The sequence below is a fragment of the Sceloporus occidentalis genome, unplaced genomic scaffold, assembly GCF_023333645.1.
Source record: "Sceloporus occidentalis isolate IW3139 unplaced genomic scaffold, rSceOcc1.0.p SCAF_433, whole genome shotgun sequence".
NCBI lineage: Eukaryota > Metazoa > Chordata > Lepidosauria > Squamata > Phrynosomatidae > Sceloporus > Sceloporus occidentalis.
The window spans coordinates 80704-103781 of NW_028317413.1; the positions used below are offsets into that span (position 1 = coordinate 80704).

The following is a 23078-nucleotide window of genomic DNA, read 5'->3' on the forward strand; positions in this document are numbered from 1 at the left end:
ACTGCCCTGTCTGGTATAATCCCACATAGCACTGGCCTATCCAATACATACATACATACATACATATATACATACAGCACTGTCCTATAGAGTGCCCTTTCTCCGACAGACCCGTGCAGTTTCTCTGACCACAGGGGGCTTCTCTGACCACAGGGGGCTTCTCTGACCACAGGGGGCTTCTCTGACCACAGGGGGCTTCTCTGACCACAGGGGGCTTCTCTGACCACAGGGGGCTCCTCCTCACCTGACGCTGGGACTGCTGCCCCCAGGCAGCTCGGGTTGCTTGGCAGTCATCTCTCCCTACTATCCACTCCTCATAGCACGGAGGATTTCACGCAGCCGTCTCCTTCTCACTCTCAATGTCAATGTCTCCCCTGACGACCACTCACACTCCGTCCCGTCTGCTGACTGGAAACAACCACTTCCGCATGCGCTTCTCAGTCTACGGGTACCGCCAGGGTCCAAAAGACCTGCGCACGCGATGACAACCTGCTGCTTGGTGTGCAGGCACAAAATCTGTTCGAAAATCAAAGGGAATTCCTACCAAGAGGCAGACAGCTCCTGCCATTCAAGCAACAGTGAACTCTCATCACCCTCAGTCAACTTTAAGAGAATTTAGCTCTACATCAGCAGAAGTGGCAAAGTTGAAGTTCAGATTCCTAAACAAAAAAAGTCTGGAACGTCATTACTGGGTTATAAAAACTACAAAGTTTTGCTATAATTATGGACCTAACTGCTTGGTTTGTAACCCAAATAGTTTCAAAGGGATTCCTACTTTAACATAGGTGGGTACATTAGAAACATTTAGGGGTTAGCTAATACAGTTCCATCTATTTTAAGGTGACTGATGTCCTCATTTTCATGGGACAGTCCGTTGACGACAGCCTTGTCCCTAGAGTGCCCTAAGAACCCTAAGCAACAGGGGTGAGCCTAGGGTTAGTGGCACATTATATGTTCGGCGCCCCCATAACTAAAATATCCGCACATACTAACACGCAACACTCACTCGATCTAACACCATGCGCTCACACACAATCTCCCTTCAGGGGAGTAAACCACAAGTCCCTGGAGTGAAAATTGCCCTGGGACTCAGACCTCACCAATCAACATGTCCCACAGTGCCAGCTTTTGCCCCCCCAAAAAGCTTATCAGTGCCATAATGCCATCTCAGCCCCCAAACGGTTTGTCTGAACCATCTTTGTCCCCAAACAGCTTGTCTGTGCCTTGTGACAGAGCCCTCTGTTCACTGCTCTATTGCTATGGGGTCACATAACCTGCTAAATTTCGGGGGGGGGGGACCAAAATATATGAACATTCTGAACATACAGGGTGGGTTTTCAGTCAGTTAATTAATGGGTATTTTTTCCTATTGGCTCTAGCTGTTTACAATTTATAAACAAATACATTTTTGTAACATTCTATATAATTTTATTTATACAGAATAATGTCTTATGTATAAAGTTTCAAAACAAAGTCCTAACCAGGTAAATTAATCGAGGAAGAGGGAAATTACGGTTCAACAGAAACATGAAAATTGCTCGGACTTGTAGAGTAAAAAAAGAACACTTTAATAAGCATTTAAGTTCATCGTTTCCTGCCAACACCGAGAAACCTACAACAGGTCCTGCATATAACCCCTCCCCCGCCCGACATCGGCCAATGCCAACAGCAAGAAACTACAACAGGGCCTACATATAACCCCTCCCCTGCCTGACATCAGCCAATGCCAAAAGGAAGAAGCCTACAACAGGTCCTACATATAACCCTCCCCCGCCCGACATCAGCCAATGCCAACAGGAAGAAGCCTACAACAGGTCCTACATATAACCCCTCCCCCGCCCGACATCGGCCAATGCCAACAGCAAGAAACTACAACAGGTCCTACATATAACCCCTCCCCTGCCTGACATCAGCCAATGCCAAAAGGAAGAAGCCTACAACAGGTCCTACATATAACCCCTCCCCCGCCCGACAGCCAATGCCAACACTGAGAAACTTACAACAGGTCCTACATATAACCCCTCCTCCTCTGTACATCAGCCAATCCTAACAGCAAGAAACCCATAACAGGTCCTACATATAACCCCTCCTCAAGAGAAGTGTTCAAATTCAAAACAGAATTAGCACAACAAAAATACTGATCTACAAAGCAAAATGGAATTTTTTTAAGGTTTTTTATTGTATTTTCGGCGTTAACAATAAAATGAATGTTTACAGGAACAAAAACATTCTTGATATATTTATGAGAAGTAATGAGGATCACGAAAGTAAGAAGAAGATGGTTTCTGCAGTCACTTGAAAAGCGAGATCCTTCCATCCGGAGGTGTCAGCGGGAAGCCACCAGTCTAAAGTCCAACAAGTCCATCAAGCACGATAATTAATAACAAAATAAAGTGGAGATCTGGGGTTAGGAGGTCGGATGGCGTCTCCCAAATATTTGCTTTAATGCGTTACGTATAAACCCAGTTTGCGTGCGGTTTCAGATATCCGAGGGTTCTTCCTCTGGGGGAAGGGGTAGTAGAAGTCTTTATCTCCGTGAGATGCCCCCTTCAAGGCAGGGAAGTGCGCAGGGATAGGGTGTTTCAAGGAGGATTTCCTGTACAAGTCATTGTTCTCCCGAGAAGAGCTCCTGCTCCTTCTTTCCATGTTATGGAGTCCTTTGTCGCTCGGAAACTTTTCGAAACTAAGTAACCTGTTGAATTGTACGCTTTTGTCATCAAAGTTCATTTTCTTCTCCTTTTCTTTGGGACCGTTCTCCAGGGCGAAGTGACCTTCCAGTTGCACCATGCGGTGCATGTTGAGGTGCGTGTGCCACGATTCGTTACCGTTGGTCGTGTAATTTTTGTTCTGTGACTCCAGGGTGACGTCTGCGGCTGGCATCTCTTCATTAAATGGCTTTGGTTTCTTGATGGTTCCGTTGACAGGAACGGTGTTGACCAAAGGTTCTCCTGACACCAATTCATTTTCTCCTGCGTCCAAAAAAATAATAATGAATCAGTTGGTAGGAAGATAAACGATACTCTGCACACATTTCTGCGTGACAATCATGACAGGACTCCTTTGGCAAACTCAGGACTGTTGGCAGCTATGTTAACCTTGTCAATGCTCAATATTGGGAAAATGCTGGGAATAAAATGTATAACAGACAATATGTGCAAAGATATTGCACAGCATACTCACCACCAGCCACCACCAGCGCTGGCTCATGCAAGAGCTCCAAGGGGTCCAATTAGACCCCCAATACATGTGTGGAATGTTCTCCCATTGATTTCAAGCAACCAAAAGTGCCACAAACACGGGGCCACGGACTGGGTGATGGGCCTGCCCCATAGAGCTTACAGTCTAAGTAGTAGTTGGGACTGGGTAGAAATATAGATACAATCAGGGGGAGGAGGTAAGTGCTATTTAGAAGAGGTGCACCTAAAGTCAAGTTCTGTAGTGCTTATAATGAAACTAATGTATGGGACAGAAATAAACGTGAAACACTGTAGCCCGTGGTGTTCTTATATACTTTGCTTATCACGGTTATACCGGAGGGTTAATTTCATCTTGTTTACCGAGTCGCCTTGGCAAGTACAGAGTATTATTAGGGAACTTTGTATACGTGGCGGTCAATGATGCCAGTGTCAGGATTTTTATAATCCACGCCATACGGTGCCTCTAACTATTTAACCGTTTTATTGCCAGCCGCTGATCACACATGGCTGCGCCTATACAACGAAACCCCAGGTTCCGGAATTCTTACCTCTTCTACATCTGCTCAAGGGTGACCCACTAATACAGGGGCGTCCAACATGCGGCCCTCCAGCTGCTGCAGGACTACATCGCCCATAATGCTCTTACAGCTAAGGGGCTGGCTGAGGAGTATGGGAGATGTAGTCCTGCAGCAGCTGGAGGGCCACACGTTGGACGCCCCTGCACTAATATGTCCTCACTGTCCCGTTTCCCCCGCACCCAAGCCATTTGGATGCTCGGTAACTAGCTTGTTGGCTACGTTCTGGGTCAGTCCTACCAACCAACACCCTGACTCCAGACACCAGGACTCCCCAAATGCCTATGAAGTCATGCATGGGTCCGTTTACAATAAGCGGATGATATCTGATATCACATGATGTCATAGATCATAGGACATTTCCGAATATATATTCCACATATTACTGTTATGCATGTGCTTTACCCAATTGGGCATTGCACTAACCAGACCAAGTTCATAGATGGAACACATAATGGATCCAGCTCTGCATATGATTGCCCCCCCAGCCCTGCTCCGGCATTGGAATGCAGCGTGGTGAACAACCATGATATGGAAAATATATACCGGTAATACGGAAAATATAGATATACTGGTCCAAAGAGAAGATGGGGGTCTTTAATCAAAGGCGATAACCTTTTATTGGGCCAGCCTAGACAAAGATGCAGAATCACATGAGCTTTTTGAGGCCTCAGAGGTCTCTTCTTCACATGGAATAGTAAAAGAAATAGGAAAAAAAAGTCAAGTGCCTTCTACAAATATTGCCTGTGACCGAACGCCGGTATAATCTTGTAGAGGGATGTTTGTTCATTTTAATTCTGTGTACCCATTAGTATCGGACTATCTGCATCGGACAAATCTGTTTCTTTAATGCGCGAGATAAATGAGAAAAGCCCTGATGGGTTTAGTATTGACCCAGTAGATGTAGGGCCTTTTGTTCTGTGATTTCATATCTTGTTTGCCGTCCGGGCCGGAATCCAACTATTACATAGAGGCACATTAGAAACGTGCAGCTCTGTTAACAGCTAAAGCTCCGGAGGCCATATTTACGGCACGGCTTTAAATTCCCCTTTGTTAGTGTGCCGGAAATAACCATACCTGCCAAGTGTCCCTATTTTGGAGGGACAGTCTCACCTTGGGACAGAAATCCCTGTGTCCTTTTTTTCTTGCACTGTTTTTGTATATTTTTTGTATAGTTTCAGGTTCTGACCAAAGCTTAGGGTTGCGGCCCTTCCGCCACACAAGACCCTCATTAACAGTGTACAGAGGGGGCTTTAAATTGCGTGAGAATCTCTGTGGTTTAAAATGCAGCGAGGTCTATAAAGTCATATAGAAGGTATCAGTGATTCCCCCTGTCTACACCTCAAATCACATCCCGTAGGACAAGCAACATCTGGCAACATTTATTTCAACATATATATATATATATATATATATATATGAGCCAGTTGTACGATGGTTAAACGTTGTTATCAATTAATTGCACTTCATGGTTGCATTATTGTTTCACCACAGGCTCCGGAGAGCCGTGAATCCTTTATTTGAGCCGAACTGCAGTTTGTTAGATCGTTATAACTAATAATATTTCTGGTGACCTTCCGATCGGAACAGACGTTAAACAGCCTTAAACTCCTTTTCATGTCTCCGATGTGCTTATATTCTGGATGTATAACAGTATGAGGGAACTCGACAGGTAGTCACCTGGACTTAAACTCGTATTAATCACAGAAACCTTGCGTCCTGCACAGTCATGGGAGTTGCAGTTCAGCAGCTTTAGGGGAGCTTAGGGTATGAACATACCCAGAAACTGTCATGATTTGCCCCGCCACCCCAGTCTGGTTTTGCCCTTTATATGGAATATGGTTCTGGGTCAGTATCTACAATCTTGGGGTAGGGGCGCAATGTTTAGTAACTCCCACTTCCAGCCAAGGCCTCTCCCGCCCAGCCTCTGTCAACATCCTGCTCTGTCTCTGTAAACTTCCTGCCCAGCCTCTGTAAACTTCCTGCCCAGCCTCTGTAAACATCCTGCTCTGTCTCTGTAAACTTCCTGCCCAGCCTCCTTTAACTTTGTGTCCAGCCTCTGTCAACTTCCTGCCCCTTTAAAGCCTAAATGGGAAAGCCCACCCCTTTATCGAAGACATACCCCGTTCAGAGGGGGGGGAACTTCAGGTAGACAACCCTAGCAAGTACCCAGGTATATTGGGCGTATGTCCCCTGTATTTTGTTAGCATATGTAGAATACATCCTGCTGGGGTTTATTACAATTATGTCTGCTCTACACAATATGTTTATTTAATATATTTCCCCAGTTAAAGGGTCCATTTGCATATTTGGGATCTAACCGATAGGGATGGGGGGTGTCAGGGATGGCTCTAGGTTTTAAGGCCCCTAAACCAAAACATGTAGGGGGTGCTATCTGTAAGGAAACAGAAATATCAGATTTTACATCTTAAATCTTCTGCATCCTCTGCGGGGACCCCTTAGACCATTAGGGGCCATAAGCAGATGCCTTTTTGGCAGCATCACCTCTGATTGGTGTCTCCAACCACTCCTGCACAAGCCAAACCTCGCCTTCGCCCCACCCCCTCCCACCTACAAAGAACGAGGGAAGCTCCGCGGGACCAGTTCTGTTCCTAACTTCCTATTCAGTTGTTTTGTGTGCTTTATGTGTGTCCCGGCTTGGATGGCCCCGCGCAGGTGCTGGTGCATGGACCGAAACCCCCACCCTGCCCCATCTGGACAGCCCTGAAAAGTCCTTCCTGATAAGCAGAGAACAAAGAGATCGTGTTTTGCTCCATGATCATATCTGGGAACTTTCAAGGTTTGACCCCGAGTCTCAGGGTTTTCGCCCCAATCTCAGGGTGAAGGGGCAGATTCTCAGGGTCACACCGCCTGGAGCCGACTCCTTCCTATTCTACCCCGCTGCGATCCCAGCTGGTGCTTTTGCTCCAAGTATGGTTGATAATATCCCTGCTTGAATGCAGGTGACTGAAATAAATGTATCTTCCAATAAGGGCAAATCAAAGTTTCACCGAGGGCCGGGACTAGAGCCATTTGGTTAACACATTTGGCGTCTTGCTACCCTCACGGCAGGCTATTAAAGGGTTAATACGTCCAGAGTCTCGGGAGTCAGCTCATTTTGAAAGTTCCCAGGTATGCCAATGGATGGTCAACAAAGAGTTAACCACGTGCACCCACACATTCCATCCCGACATAACCAAACCACAAGCCCTTAAACTTTTCGGGGCTAATCGGCATTTTGGCTGAGGATGCTGGGAATTGTAGTCCCGTATCCACTACACCCAAAGTGGGCCCCCCCCCCAGAGCTCTACGCTGAAAAGTTTATTTCCCTGCCGCCTCTGCTGGTCTGCCGTCATATACCCTGGATGAGAGGATTCTTACCCGTTTACTTGAAAAAGGTTGGAAAAGCCAAACGCACCTGCTTTGAAGACGATCATGTGCGGCTGCTCCCTGCGCTTCCGCTTGATGCAGAAATACTGCTCCTCGAGCTGGTGGATGTCCATTTTACTCGGCTTCCTGGTGTCGTCAGCAGGATCCGTGGAAGTGTGAGTCACCGATAAGATCGCACTCATATATTTATACGCCTTCACTGCCTGCTTCCACAGCGGAACGTTCTCCCAGCAGCTGCAGCACCCGGCCATTTCTGACAATGGCCGAGCAAAACGGCAAATTAAGAGCAAAACTCCCCACCGGGGCGGAATTAGCTTTGCACCGATCGGGGAGGAAAAACCCCAAAAAACAAAAAAAAAGTTTGCTCTCTGCCTGAAAGTCTTGAGCGATGTAAAGATTCGCTGCCGCTTGTCCTCGAAGTCTCGAAGTAAATGATAAGTACAGTAGAACACGGAGATTATTATTGACTTAAGGTAGAACAGGCTTCATAGCCAAGTAAAAGCGCTGGGATCCGAGCCGGCGGGGAGGGAGCCAAACTTCGGTTTCAGTTTTCGTGTTGACCTAGAAATCTAGGGCTATGTTCGCTAAAATCCGTGCCGAAGAGGCAGATCCAGACGTAACACGAGTGACCTTGAAGCCCTAATTATCCAGAAAAAAAATAAGGAAAAAACATAATTACATATTTACTGAATTGCTTTGCAATTTGCATAACCCATACCTCCCAGCAGTCTTGGTTTTCTCAGAACAGTCCTGATTTTACGGGCACCGTCCCGGGTAGTTGGCCCGCTGGCCCCTCTTTTGCAGGCAGTGGCGGTCACGGGCCAGTTAGGGAGATCCTCCGATCCCACCTGATTGGCCGAGGGAGCTGCGAGATCAGTGGGGGTCCTAACTTAACTCTCACGCGGCTTCCGCGAGGTAACATGGGTGGGTGGATACAGACATGCCCACTTCTAGGGCCGGTGCCACCCACTTCTCACACAGCCCCACCCCCTTGCCACACCCCCTGAAATGTTGAGGGGGTCACATGGTAACCCCAAAAGACAAGCCAAGGGACCCACAATGAAAATAATTTAACCCCTTCAGCGGAACACTTTGCTCCCGATACTGTCCCACCCCAAAGATTATTAAACAAATTGTGGCCCCCAAAAAGCACCTTCTGCCGGATCCAAAGGGGCAGTAGCTGGGCCCCCATTGGGCCCCGTTACTCTAGGACTCCCCATCAGGGTGGAAAAGGAAAGGGTTCACCTTCGTTCAAACAGCGTTCATTCCAAAATACTTCTTCTACTGCGTTCTTCCCAAGGGCAAAAGCGTCTCGTGCCAGGTTGGCCGGTTTCCAAAAAGTCAAACTTGATCATAAGTTTAATAAAATAGGCTTGGTCAATATTTTGTTGGGTATTACAGACGTGTAAAGGAACTGCGGGTGGTACATACATAGAACAGCCTCCGAGCAGAAGTGGTAGCGAGGGGGATTTAAAACACACATGAGATATGGCATACGGCTCCTGAATCTAAGACGAGACCAACTACTGATTAAGGTTTGACGGGAAAAACCGGCTGACTAGATGGGGGCCCGAATGTTCCAGATGACTGCAAGTGGACTAAAATTCCCATCATCCTCTGCCAGCCCCCCCCCCCTCGGCTCTTGGGCCAGATTCACAGATCCCCCCCCCCCCGCCCCCCGCTGAATAATATGATATTTAAACGCTTTATGAAATCGGCTGCACCCGTCGCGCGTTTCTTTGTTCAAACGCCAGGATAAGAATTGTTTTCCTTTCTTTGCCAATTTAGACTTTATTTATATAAATATTTAAGCGCTGCAGGTTATTGCATCGCGGTGATCTGCGATCGGCACGTCTGCACACATCGCTGGGTTATTAAAGGTGCCGTTCCACTTAAATGAAACATTAGTGGATCTCTTTAGCGCGATATCCATTAAGCGGATCTATCAGGTTCTTTTTCCCTTGAAGGTTAAACACTGCAAGCTTTTAAGCTGCTGTTCCACCTACTGGTTTTTTTTCTAACATTACTGACTCTTTAAGTGATTCTGTACCTATCCTATATGCTGCTAAATGCGATTAACCCCCAGGTTAGCCCCCCATATTAACAGTTAGATCAACTGCAGGGGCGTAACAAGAAACCACGGGGCCCTGGTGCGAAAATGGCCTTGGGCCCCCCGACTTCCACAGCTAGTCAGTGCCACAATTGCCCCCACACAACTCATCTGTGCCTTCTTTGCTTCTTGCCCCCCTTCCAACATTCAACATATGTAAATGCAAATGAAACACGCTCATACTCACTAACACACACTCCATCTCACCTCACTTACACATCAATGCTCACAAATACCTACACATCCATGCTCACACACACTAACACACATACACAAGTACACATCCATGCTCACACATATATACAAACACATATACATATATCCCGCCCCCGCTTACCTCTCACCGCTCTTGCGCTTCCTCGATTTCACGTCACGTGACCCCGATACGCTCCGGTCTCCCCGTACCGGTTCAAAATGGTTTCGAGAGGGCCCTTTCTAAACTATTTTGAACCGGTATGAGAAGAGGTCGCCGGGGTCGCTACAGTTAGGCCCGTGATCAACTGTTTTTTCCATTAGATCTATCACGCAGGAGGCGGTATTCACAATCCTATTTTACATACGGGTTGGCCCCCCTCAACTGAATTTTTTTATTTTATTTTGGTAGATATTCGTTAGATCACATTAGATCGATCGTTTTTTCGAACTCTCACTCAAACGGCAGTATTCACAATCTTATTTTGATTTTACATATCCTTACCAGTTCATTTGCATATCAAGCCACACCCATGCCTCCCAACTGTCCCGCTTTATGTAGGACAGTCCCAATTTTGCCACTCAATCCCGCTGTCCCACTGAGCTCTACCTCTGTCCTGCTTTTTAGGTCGGAGACACCCTATACATCCGCCTCTTTCCCCCGATGTATGTTGTTGCTCACATGGCTCATCCACTAAAGCACTCGGGTCCCCAGAACTCGGGGCCCCAAAGCACAAGCCTATAAAGGAAGGCAAGTTGAGAATCCTAGCATCTGATCCTGGGATTAAAGAGCAAGTGGTTAGAACTTTCCGCATCTTTCGGTAATGATCACGAATCAGAAATGTTAATTCTCAATAATTATTATTAAAAGCAATCAGTTTAGCGTTAGCCAATCAGCACAGTCCTTTATGTGACTAACGAGTGACACCCAGATTACGCGCGCCTTCTAATCCCTTCTCACTGATGCCTGTTAGATCCGTGCAGTCGGCTTCGTAGCGTTTTCTAAACTCTTTAATTATACGTCTGAATAATCCTTAAATAATTGCTGGATATCTGAACGGCTGCTAGACCGTGACCCACGCAAATAATGTTACTTTCTGTGTTTTCTTCGATTTTTCATTTCTTCCTTTTTTATTGTGGCATGAAACGCTTGAAAACTCATGACATTTTTAATGGAATCTCTTCATAGGCGTACAGAGGCTCTTTATCACTCCCATCACTCCTGTGTTCCAATCAGGGCCGGCCTTAGGGGTGGGCGACCTGTGCGGCCGCACAGGGAGCCATTGTAGCAGGGGCGCCTGCCCGGGACTTAAATTAAAACATCAGGTTTTTTTTAAACTTTATTTAACATCATTCATTTAAATAAAGTTTAAAAAAAAAAACAAAAAAACCCCCCGATGCTTTAATCTAAGTCCCGGGCAGGGGCGCCGAGCGGTTGCTCGTGAAGTTCTCAGCGACCTCTCGACGCCCCTCACTCTCCGTGACTCCGTCGCGGTGCCGGCATCTCATATTGAACGCCGGACGGATGCCTCCCGCTCCCACTGCAGGACTCCTCGAGGTAAGTTAGGATAAGGAGAAGTAGGGAGAGGGGGGGGGTTGTTTGAAGGGGCAGGGGGGGGGTTGTTTGAAGGGGCAGGGGGGGTAGTTTGAAGGGGCAGGGGGGGGGGTAGTTTGAAGGGGCAGGGGGGGGTAGTTTGAAGGGGCAGGGGGGGGTAGTTTGAAGGGGCAGGGGGGGGTAGTTTGAAGGAGCAGAGGGGGGGGTTGTTTGAAGGGGCAGAGGGGGGGTAGTTTGAAGGGGCAGAGGGGGGGTAGTTTGAAGGGGCAGAGGGAGCGCCAGAGGAGTAGTCTGCACAGGGCGCCAGAATACCTAAGGCCGGCTCTGGTTCCAATGGCCTTTTATCACTCCTGTGTTCCAATGGCCCTTTATCACTCCCATCACTCCTGTGCTCCAATGGCCTTTTATCACTCCCATCACTCCTGTGCTCCAATGGCCCTTTATCACTCCCATCACTCCTGTGTTCCAATGGCCCTTTATCACTCCCATCACTCCTGTGCTCCAATGGCCCTTTATCACTCCCATCACTCCTGTGCTCCAATGGCCCTTTATCACTCCCATCACTCCTGTGCTCCAATGGCCCTTTATCACTCCCATCACTCCTGTGCTCCAATGGCCCTTTATCACTCCCATCACTCCTGTGCTCCAATGGCCCTTTATCACTCCCATCACTCCTGTGCTCCAATGGCCCTTTATCACTCCCATCACTCCTGTGCTCCAATGGCCCTTTATCACTCCCATCACTCCTGTGCTCCAATGGCCCTTTATCACTCCCATCACTCCTGTGCTCCAATGGTCCTTTATCACTCCCATCACTCCTGTGTTCCAATGGCCCTTTATCACTCCCATCACTCCTGTGTTCCAATGGCACGTTGTGTTTGTTGATCCAAGTTTAAGATTAAAAGGCTAATTGATCGTTAGAAACTCTTTTGCAATTATGTTACTGACAGAAATGTCCTTGTTTTCCATAAAAAGGTTGTGTATATATAAATATATATATATTATTAATTAATATGTGTGTTTCTTTTATTCTTTTATTTAGTTTTGTGGGAGACCTGCAACTTCACAGTGTCCAATCCCTGCATGTTAGTTAATTGTCCCTTTATATATTTTCCATATCCCATATATATGTTGTTTTTTTTTTTGCCATTAACCCTTACATGACCAGGAACAGGCAAAAGTAACCTGTATCTGATAACACTGAATGGATTTTTTTTTTTTTTACTGATCTTGTGTAAGCGCCGGATCTTCAGGCTAAGGTTACGGCAACATTTCTAAAGTTTAATAACACGATGCAACCGGAACAAACTGTAATCTGATCCGCCAGACACAGGGAGCTACAATAACAAGTTCAACTTTTAGTGACTTCACCGGAGGCAAAAAAAAGAATATTCTAAAAAAACAAACAAAACAAAAACACAATAATAACCGAGTGTCCTTCTGTTGGTCGGACAAAATTTAAGGAGTCCAAATCGGGACAGCTGTGTCAGACTTTTGGGAGGTATGGTCTGTCTTTTCTCCAATGATGCCCATGTTTTCTAGGAGCTCGGAATGTTTGCTGGGTATGAGGGTATAACAGTGTTCTACAGCCCTAAAACCCCCAATAATGTGTATAGAAACAGAGATATATAAACTATATAATTATCTCTTAATAGATAACAAAGCCATGTAAAGGGTCTTGGTACAAGAGGTCCAACACTCTCTAATACACAGTCTTAGGGGGATTGGTAACCATGCTACTAGGGGGGTGCTGGCCCTGGTGGCAGGTGGCAATGGCTGTCCGGACTGCTCCTAATTTTCCAAACAGGGCTGTTGCAAGGCTAGAGGGATAGGCTAGAGTTATGTCTCCTCCTTTCTTCCTACTCTAGGCTCACCCTGACACACATACTCATGCTAACACCATACACTAACACACATGCATGCTCTAACACAATACAATAATACATAACACAAGCGCTAACGCCATACACGCACACACTCTAATGTCATACAATAACACACTCTCAATACCATACACTAGCATATACACTCAAACGCCACACACATACAGACACACTATCTCTCACGCTACGTTGCTCGTCTTTCCTCCCCTCTTACCTGACGGGTATTCCTGTCTTTAGTGCAGCTTGCGCTTTCCATGCATGCTGCCGCACTATTACTGCGGGGCCACGTGACGCGTGGTACTTTACTCCGCTGGGTGCCTCGGTACCATGCCCCTGCCCACTCCCCTGCTTTCACTTCTTTTAAAAAGACCTTTAAAGTTCCTGTAGCCACTACAAGAGCCAAGCAGGTGATCTTCACTCGCATGGCCTTGATTACAATATTAGTGGCCAAATATGCATTCCTTCAAACGGACATTCTGAGCTCCTAAAAAAATGGAAATTGGGAAGGAAAGAAGGACCTTCTCTCTACTTGGTTGGTATGAGGATTACACTGGAAGTTGCCATACATGCTCATAAATCACATAAGTTGGATGTCCAGACTTTATGCATTTGGCTTTCTGATTCAGACATCGCCCAAGGACTCCTGCCAAGAGAGATCTGCTGATTCTTATTGTTGTTTGATCAGCATATTTGACCTTTGCTTTGTGAATCAGACTCCTCGCTGCTCATTGACCGTTACTTGACCTAATAAATTGTAATCTCTCACGAACCTGGTCCTCTCTCCCTTGGAATGACTTGATGCGCTTTAATGTTACTGTTAATTTTGTACATCACGAGTTTTAACCTTTGAGTGCCAGCGGTTAGGGCACATTTTTTCCTCTTGGGAGACCGGGCCAATTTTTATAGTGTTGTTATAATTAGATTCTAGATGACAACCTAGGGAAGCATATATATATTTTTTATTCAGGACAGGTTAAGCTATTTATAGATGAATGGCACCTTCTAACCCGGGGATGGGGGGTTCAGTTAAAGCTGAAGACCCTCCAGTCCCTTATACCCCCCCCAAAACACTCACAACAGACAGACTTACTAAAACATCATCACTCTACCATCACACCTCACTCTCTTCACACTCATCCCACATTGCTCCCTCACACCTATCACATATCACACATCACAACACATAACATCACTCTCACTACACCTCACTCCCCTCACACCTATTACACATCACTCTCACCTACACATCACTCCCATCACACCTATCACACATCATGTGACATCATCCGGAGGTACCTACGCGCGAATTACCCGCAAAGAAAAATATCCAGGACTCCTGAGAATCGTTTATTATATGCGCTGTTAGTGACTCTCGTGAGAGTAGTCACCACGGCTAAGAGTAAGCCTTTTTAATCTTTTTCAACTTTATATGATTAAAATACGGATTACACTATATCGTATTTCCCTTATGCTTTATATAATATGATACGTTTCTTGTTCTCTTTCTATTTTATGGATACACTATCCTGATACTAGAGAAAAAAGGAAAAAGAAGGGGAAGATAAATTGTATTCTCAAATGAAGCTTTTCAGGGCCCTCTAACAGTTTACTTAAGTATCATTTTTTTTCTTTTGTGATAAGATACTTGCACAATATTTTGTTATATTCTGTTACAATTGTATCATAGCGCTCCATCTACTTTTCTTTCTCAATACCTCACGGTGTGCGAACAGTGGAAATATTATCATGGGGGTTACAAAACACTGCATTATGTGACCCCCCCAATGCTGGGGTTTTAAATGGGGGACACCGATGAAGTCACAAAACTTCCAGTGGATCTCACAATAGATTAACTCTTGCTCAAGTGACAAAAAAAACCTCTTAAAAATAATATTTTACTACAATGTCTTGAATTATAAGAATTATATGTATAAGAATTAAAAACCAATATAATTCCTCTTTCATTATCTGTACTGCCTTTCATAATAAAACCTAAACAAAATACATGATATTCTGTATATCAGGGAGGGGAAACAGTTATGTTTCTGACGCATCCAGCAGCAGGAACTATAGTTACGTGACCTTGTGGCAGGGGGAGTCATATTACAGCTACATATATAAGAAGCGGGAAGGAAGCCGCGTGACGCTGTGGGAAGTAGGGGAGAGGATGAGGATGAGGATGAGGCTGGGGATTGGGTCTGTGTGCGGTGTAATGTTGTCACTCTGCTTTCTGTGGTAGTTTAACTAATCTGGTTATTAATTGATCAGTGCGCAAGCAGAGACCAGCCCAGTGTCAGACACACACGGGGAGAGCTGGCTGCAGGGATCCGGCCCCATGGCTGCACATTACCTGGGCTTTGACTTCAGCACACAGCAGGTATGCCTCATGGGCACTCTCCTCTCCCTCCTTCTGCACACTGGACATGCATGGGTTAATCAAAACAGGCTATAAATACATCACAATATGCTATATCTTTGTATAGGATAAACAACTCTTTCTGTACCTTATTTCATGCAAAGCACCCTATTGCCACTAGATGGCACTGTTACACTCCAGGGCAAAGCTGCCAGGTGGCCAAGTGGCTACTAAAGTTCTACTTCTGGGGAGGCTTCTTGTGGTTATCTCTGCTTCTCTCACTGGCTGCTAATAGAACAAAACGACCTAATAAATTTTAACTACATGTGACCTTGCCTACCCAAGCACTCCTTGGTTATTATAGAAAAGTGGCATTTTTACTGGCTAAATGATTTTTAGAACCTAAAATACAAATATGGAATAATAAAACAGGACTAAATTACTGTGTACTCTTTGACTAAATCACCCTTTTCCTCCCCTGATCCTCCTCTTTGGAGCTCACTTGGCTATGAAGCTATCACAGGCTTCTACAGTCACAATAATTTGTTTAGGAACAGCAGGAAATGGGGTCATCAATTATTTAAAATGATCAAATACTCTTTAATGTGATAACCCATCCATCAAATGCATTTTAATGTACATGATAGCTAAGAAATCTCCTTAAGGTTATATGGTGCCCCCCATATGCGTTTACCCCTCTCCCCACCCCCACTTATCTGATGGCACACATATGTGTCACTAGTCAAATTCATTGCTGCCCCCCCCCTTTCCGTGTGAATGCTCAGTGCTCTCATAGCTTCCAGCCAAATAATGTGGAAAATCATTGTCTATAGAGGATCCAGGGAGCTGCAGCTTCTGCCTAAGGTGCTTTCATTACTAGCATGCATTATTATTTGGTTAGCTAAATTATGAACGTTTCAGTAAAGCAAATACTCATTATATCCCGGTAACCGATAACCAATCCAACATTGAACCCTCCTGATATAACGTAACAGAAGCCACAAAACTGAGGTTTACCCTGTTTATAGAAACCACATGGTTAAAAATGGTTTTCCCCCTAAGATAGTCTTGAGAATTGCTTTATGGAGGACTGCTTGATCAGGGGATCAGCACGCCTGAGACTATCGATCGTGCGTTGACATGAAACGTGGTACGAAGAAGCAACAGCAATCACGTCATGCGAGGGAACGGAACACAAGGACGTAAAAACATCTGATAAAATGGCGCGAGTACAGAAGGCAACCTGCTGCTTCTGATGATGGTCGGATTCCACTTCAATTTCTACCGAGGGGTCGTGGAAAATGATCGGAACTTTAGCAGATGCAACGTCCGTGCAGAATTATGTAAATCTGAATAATCTAAATAGAAAACCATAATAACTACACAATAAATGGTTTCACGGCTGCGTTGAGACCTGCGGTTTTACCTGCTGTCCGTCTAACGGGCTGGTTACGCTGATGCTAATTTGAGAAAATATTAAGTTGTCCTCGAGGATAATATAGCGGCCCGGAGTTAACGCGCCTTTAAAATGCTGAGATACGTTGGGATTCTGTTAAAGCAGTTATTCTTACAATGCATGGGGTCGAGAAAGGAGCTCGTACGTTAGAGGTTCCAAGCTGCTTTCTCAAGGAGCCTAGAAATATCTGCCTGCGGACAGCGATCCGGCCGCCACCGGCCAATCAGGAGTCAGACTGGGAGCAACTCGGGTTTGATGTAGATCAATAAATTAAATCGCAACCATGTCGACTGTTTCTTCGAGTGTGAAAAAGGAAAAGATAAAAGCGAGATGTATGAATCAAGATATTTATCTCAATACGTATTCCGGCATCTAAAAAATAACTTAAATTCTTCCGGAAGAGTCGGTTCGTTTAAAAATAAATAAAAACAACAAAATATATATCTTTAATGACGTTTTTGAATGTTGCGGAGTTCGTGGTAGGATTTATGCGTAGATTCTGAGCACATGTTGTAGTAAAGAAACTCTTAAGGCCGTGACAATACCATTTACCCATTGTTTGTTGTAATTACCTTTCTAATGCGTCCAACCAGTAATAGTAACTTCCTCCTGTTTTTAAAAATACGTTTTCAAAAGTGTTTCTAATATTATATTCTAATATATATTTTCTCTTTTTTTAAAAAAATAAAGTTTTTCGCCCAATAATATAAGGTTTTCAGGCAGCTGCATATCAGCCATTTCTATGAGTTCTCACTCTGTTATCTGAGCCCCAAACTACTAAACATCCCGACTCCTTATCATACTGCCTGTGGGAAACCATAGAATGCCTCAGTCTTGATCACCCAGCCGGACTCTCTGATTAACGAAAGGCTATGGAGGGACGGACTTCATTAGCATCGCCATAAAGCATCAGCTCAGTGCGGTGTTTGAGCCGGGAAAGTCACCCAAAATATCACATGACTGACAGCAACGGCGGCTCCAGGTCTGCAGATAAAGGGGGTTTGTTGTAGCAAAATCCAATAAAACCAAGTCTTTCTAAAAGTTAATACGCATCACTTTATTTTATGCTCCAATACAAATGTTTTTTTCCGTGAGACCTTCTTTGAACATAAATGGAATGACAAATCCTCTTTTGTTATGCTTACTATTTATAATCCTAATAGTGATCACAAAATTGTGCGTCTCTTTGCAGCTAAAGGTCATTGCTGTTAATGAACACCTGCGGGTTGTGTACGAGGACAATGTTCAGTTTGACAAAGACCTCCCAGAATTTGGGTACGTGAAGAATTTAAACAAATAGCAAAGTCTGAAAAATTCCTTATTAATTAAAATATATGTATTTCTGTTCCATAAAGTTGCTTTAAAGTTCCTTGGAGAGTGAAGTGTTTTGAAACCATTGAAGGTTGGAGATGTACTTTCATCTCCATGACATCTCATGCAGTATGAAGGGTTAACCCTCGTGGGTTTCTCCTGCGTGAAGGATTTTTAGTTAATTTTAGGACAAAAAAAAGAAGAAAAAAATCCCAAACAGGCTTAAAATAGATTATTGCTCTTAAGAACAGTGAGAGAGACCATGCGTAAAATTTCAAACTATTTTACCTTTTATTTGTAATTCCAAATATAAAAGTAAGACTTTTAGGTGATTAAAACTAAGTCCAGCAATATGGACGAAACGTGTCAGTGACCACTTCTCTATTGAGGTTTTTTGTTTTCTTCTTTTTTTCTTCTGTTCTTGTCCTGTGTCATGGAAGAATTTTACTACTTTTATATTTGGAATTAGAAATAAAAGGTTAAAGGGTTTTTAATTTTACGCATGGTCTCTCTCGCTGTTCTTAAGAGAAACGATATATCTTAAGCCTTTTTGGGATTTTTTTTTTTTTTTATTTTTTTTTTTTTGTTTGATTCAAATGACGTCTCGAGGCACCCAAAAGGCAGCAACAACTATTTAACTACTTCAATAGCTTTGCTATACTTCATGGGAAGGACTATATGGGGCCAACTACGTTCTCCAACATATGGCGGCTGAGCTTAGCTTTTTTATAGTCGGTGAGATAAAATTCTTGGTTGTCTGATATGCATTAATCTCTAGAAGTGGACAGTTCCGTATCAGACACATACGTTTCTTTGTAACCCGTCATTGTTTCTTAACCCCTTAATGACAAAGCCCATACATGTACGGGCTCAAAATGCATTGTTTTCAATAGGTTTAGGGATCGCCCATTGTCCTTAAGGGGTTAAAGTTCTATCCAACATCAATTTACTGATGTAAAACGTTACTTCTGTTCCTTTATCCAGGACACAAGGTGGGGTTCGCATTCACAGCGACAAGCTGACGGTAACCTCTCCAGTGCCAATGTGGATTAAGGTAATACATTCCCTGCTGATATTTTTCCGTAGGTTATATAGTCTTTATATGCCACAGATCTAATATTTTCTCGTCGTGTTTTAAAATATTTTTTCGAGATCAGGAATGAGCTGAGATACCTGTCTATGTGTTATGTCTTGTATGAGACATTTACATGCTTTTGGCTCGGTTGGTCCTTTCGGGGGTTCACTTTTCATTTATGGACCTTGCCGAAAGTTGGAAGTTTTTTGAATAGTGGACGAATTTATTAATTTATTCCACTGAACGTAGGACTGATGAGGTTTATGAGGTTTAGAGGTTATTACAATAACTAGGATTCCAGAGCTACAGAATATGATGTATTATAACACAAGAAATAATAACAATAATTCAGATTAGAATGGTGTACGTTGTCTTTTTACAGTAACATTGTTTCTTCAGTCAATCTATCATTTATTACCCGCAATGACCAGCCTCGGCGTGGCTTTAGCATTCTAGGAGCTTGATATTGGAAAACTATATGTAGCGAATGGGATAGAACCCCCTCATACTTTGCCATGGGCCAACCCAAACTCCAGTCACCTGGGTCCCAGTACCTGGACACACCTGTAACCTGTGTAATTCCATAACGTTATTTTGTTTTTGAAGGAGTTTTCATTTGATTGATCAGTCTACATCGTGCTTCACCTGTAAGGTATTCTGTGTGCCTAGCATTATTAGTTTGCTTCAGTTTATTAGGTTGCTGGCATCGGGGTGTGTTGGGCTAATCAAAGGCTCTCATTGTCCGTGTCTGCTGAGCAGCTCTGGTTGTTGTGCGTTATGGTAGCCAGAGAGGTCCTCTTTCCGCTTCCTCGGAGGGCTTTGTTATCTGCTCGTTCTTGGCATTAGCCTTTTGAAACTGGCGCAGTAGTTTTATGTGGAAGTAGCCAAAGTGGAAACATGAGATGGTTCATTTTTCTGAAATCTTCATTGCAGGCACTTGATATAATCTTGGAGAGAATGAAGTCATCGGGGTTCAACTTCTCTCAAGTCAAAGCTTTGTCAGGAACCGGCCAGGTGAGTGTAACATTCTGTTATTTTAGTGATTTAGTGTTAAGATCATTATTATTTATTATTATTATCATCTCTTAGATAGGCTAACAGTTTACGCTGTGCTTCTTGCAGCATGCAGATGGCTTATGTCTGTACCGGGTCAGCTGGGGTCAGATCCATCATTCTTCTTCTCCACCAGAATCACACCAACCCTCGCAGGATTTATACAATTAATTATGATTTCTTATCTTTTCAGAATCCACACACAAATTGCCCACTTGCTCCACTTTCTTTCACAACTTGAGTTAAGTCCCTTAACCCGTCCCTCATGCTTAAATCTAAGAAACATTGATGGTATCTGCTTCTACTACGAAAATCTTGTTAACTCCCGTCTTGACTCTTGATACCCCCTGCCACAGAGCCCTGCACCTCAGTCATAAATAGGGCCCTCGAATAACTTTTCTGACCGTAAACTTTTCATCTTCTGAACTTTGTTTCTAACGATCAATTAGCCTTTTAAACTTAGACTTGGATCAGCGAACACAACGTGCCATTAAAAGACAGGAGTGATGGGAGTGGTAAAGGGCCATTGGAACACAGGAGTGATGGGAGTGATAAAGGGCCATTGGAACACAGGAGTGATGGGAGTGATAAAGGGCCATTGGAACACAGGAGTGATGGGAGTGATAAAGGGCCATTGGAACACAGGAGTGATGGGAGTGATAAAGGGCCATTGGAACACAGGAGTGATGGGAGTGATATTATTCTTGTACCTACAGGTGAGAAATCAGAGTCTGTTTTGGAGTAAATAAAAAATGTTGCCAGTTTTTGAGGCACATTGGAAACTTCAATGTGGCGTTTTTGACATCTTTTGGACTAACAGCGAGGTTGAACTTCATGGACCTTTTATCCAACCTATTTTACCATCCTCCAAACAAGATTTAAATGGACTTTATTACCACTTATACCTTCTCTTATACCACCGCTTACCTGCCTGCAAGTCGTGGCCATCCTTTCTCTCCGTAATCCTCTAGATTGTGAATTTCTGAGACTTCTCCGCCCAGCGTTTTACATTTCACTCTTTTCATTAAGTGAGTTTGTCGTTCACTTGAACAATCTCTGCGCAGTGATACATGCAACGCTTCGTTGCTTCTACTGCGCCTTAGCGTTAGCACTATTGCGTTTAACCCCTTGAGTGCTGCGCACGTGTGCTCATGTTCAGGAGTTCGGGTATTCTTGCACATTCGCGTGGAAGGTTATAGGTCAGCACTTGAAATCCAGGATTCACTCCTGTCTCTTTATACCGTTTACAGCAGCATGGCAGCGTGTACTGGAAACAAGGTGCCCGGAAGGTCCTTCAGACTCTATCAGCCGATCTCCCTCTGCACAGTCAGCTGGACGTAAGTTGTTGGGGAGTTTTGGTATATTTTGGGGAGCATTTTTCTGACTGTATAACATATGTCCATTTTATATATTTTTTTTCTTGTTTCTAGTCGTGTTTTTCTATTACTGAAAGCCCCATATGGATGGATTCCAGCACAGCAGCAGAATGCCGGCATCTAGAGCAAGCTGTAGGAGGGGCACAGGCGTTAGCCGATGTTACGGGGTCGCGGGCATATGAGGTGCGCTTACCGTTCCTGTAATGCTGTGATCTCATTGTTACAATGAAAGTTAAGACCGGCAAATGAGAAATACAAGTCTGGAATTTTTTTCTCTTAAATAAGAAGAAATGTTGGAGAAAAAAAACTACATTTTAAAATGCTTTTCTAGAATCTCTGGGCTTTTATGGATAAAGATCGCCATCTAGTGGTCATTTTCCATACTGAATAGAATGTTACGTTCTAAACATTCCATTCATGCCATTCCAGGTAAATTTACTATTCCTAATTTATTAATTCATAACTTTTAAAGTGATATTTGATGCAATAGTGTATTTTTACATATTACAGAAAAGAAATGCAACATAGACCTATTTTTTGAGTTTTGTGCACAGATCAAAGAAAAAATAAGTACCCCTGGAGTGAAACACATGGGGGGCATTCAGGCAGGGGCCCAAAATCTTAAAATTAAAGCAGCCCGGGGGGGGGGGGGGATCAGAGATCCTTGCCAGGCTTTCCTTGTGCAATGACTCTGGATACAACTTAGCTGCTTAAAGGACTGATGTTCAGGACTCATTAGCTTTAATTTGGGCTCACGCTGTATGAGCAGAAGTGGTAGAGCGTAATACAGTGAGGGGATTAAACATGCGCAGGATAGACATATAGCTCCTGAATCTTAAGACATGACCAACGACTGGTTAAGCGTTTGAGTCGTTACAGCAGGAGAAACGGGCGACTAGACGGGCCGGCAGATTCTATGTTTCTAGTTACGGGGACTGTGGCTCCAAGTGTCAACATTGCCAGGGCCACAATCACAATGTCATTATTTATCTGTATAGAATGTTGATGATCTTGCAGATAAACACAGAGCTATGCTGATACATACAGGTAAATTTATTATATTTGTTGCCTATGTGTGGTTTTTTTTTCTTTCTTTTTTTTTCGCAGCGTTTTACAGGAAATCAAATAGCAAAGATTTACAAGCAGAGAGCGGCGGCGTACGCGCAGACCGAGGTGGGTGATATTTGGGGGGGGGGGTTATCATTAATAATTAACACATTTCTGGAAAGAGGTGGTTATCGGGAACATTTTAATATCTATTCAGTCCTGGTAGAATGTTGGAGACACGCAGTTAGTTTTTATATAGTTTTTGTTATGTACGGAATCCTTGGCCTTGTGAGAAGTGAATTCCCGCGCTGGCACTCACAGGGTTAAAAGAGCATGTTTTGGTTATCATTTTGTAAAATGAGTGTATGACATCGACTTACCGAATTTTCCAGAGGATTTCCTTGGTCAGCAGTTTCGGAGCCTCCCTCTTCCTTGGAGACTACGCGCCAATCGATTGCAGCGACGGTAGGAGATTCTGTACAAATATTTATTGAATTTAATT

The 23078-nt window shown here is 44.1% G+C and overlaps 1 protein-coding gene and 1 pseudogene across 1 annotated transcript; one reads left to right on the forward strand and one right to left on the reverse strand.

Moving 5' to 3' along the window:
* Positions 1-2442: 2442 nt before the first annotated feature.
* LOC149272607 (uncharacterized protein C9orf152-like) lies at positions 2443-7413 on the reverse strand. Its single transcript, XM_089506905.1, has 2 exons — positions 7191-7413; positions 2443-2969 (listed from the first exon to the last, which is right to left on the reverse strand). The coding sequence occupies exons 1-2, from the start codon at positions 7411-7413 to the stop codon at positions 2443-2445; spliced, it is 750 nt and encodes a 249-aa protein (XP_089363031.1).
* Positions 7414-15237: 7824 nt separating this feature from the next.
* Positions 15238-23078, forward strand: part of LOC149272608 (xylulose kinase-like) — a 73903-nt pseudogene continuing 66062 nt past the window's right edge.

What these genes read in the sequence shown, in the direction of transcription:
- LOC149272607 (XM_089506905.1), bottom strand. Translation starts at nt 7,413, where the DNA reads ATGGCCGGGTGCTGCAGCTGCTGGGAGAACGTTCCGCTGTGGAAGCAG. An exon ending in CATGATCGTCTTCAAAGCAG is followed by an intron (nt 2,970 to 7,190) that starts GTGCGTTTGGCT and finishes TTTTGGACGCAG; the next exon opens with GAGAAAATGAATTGGTGTCA.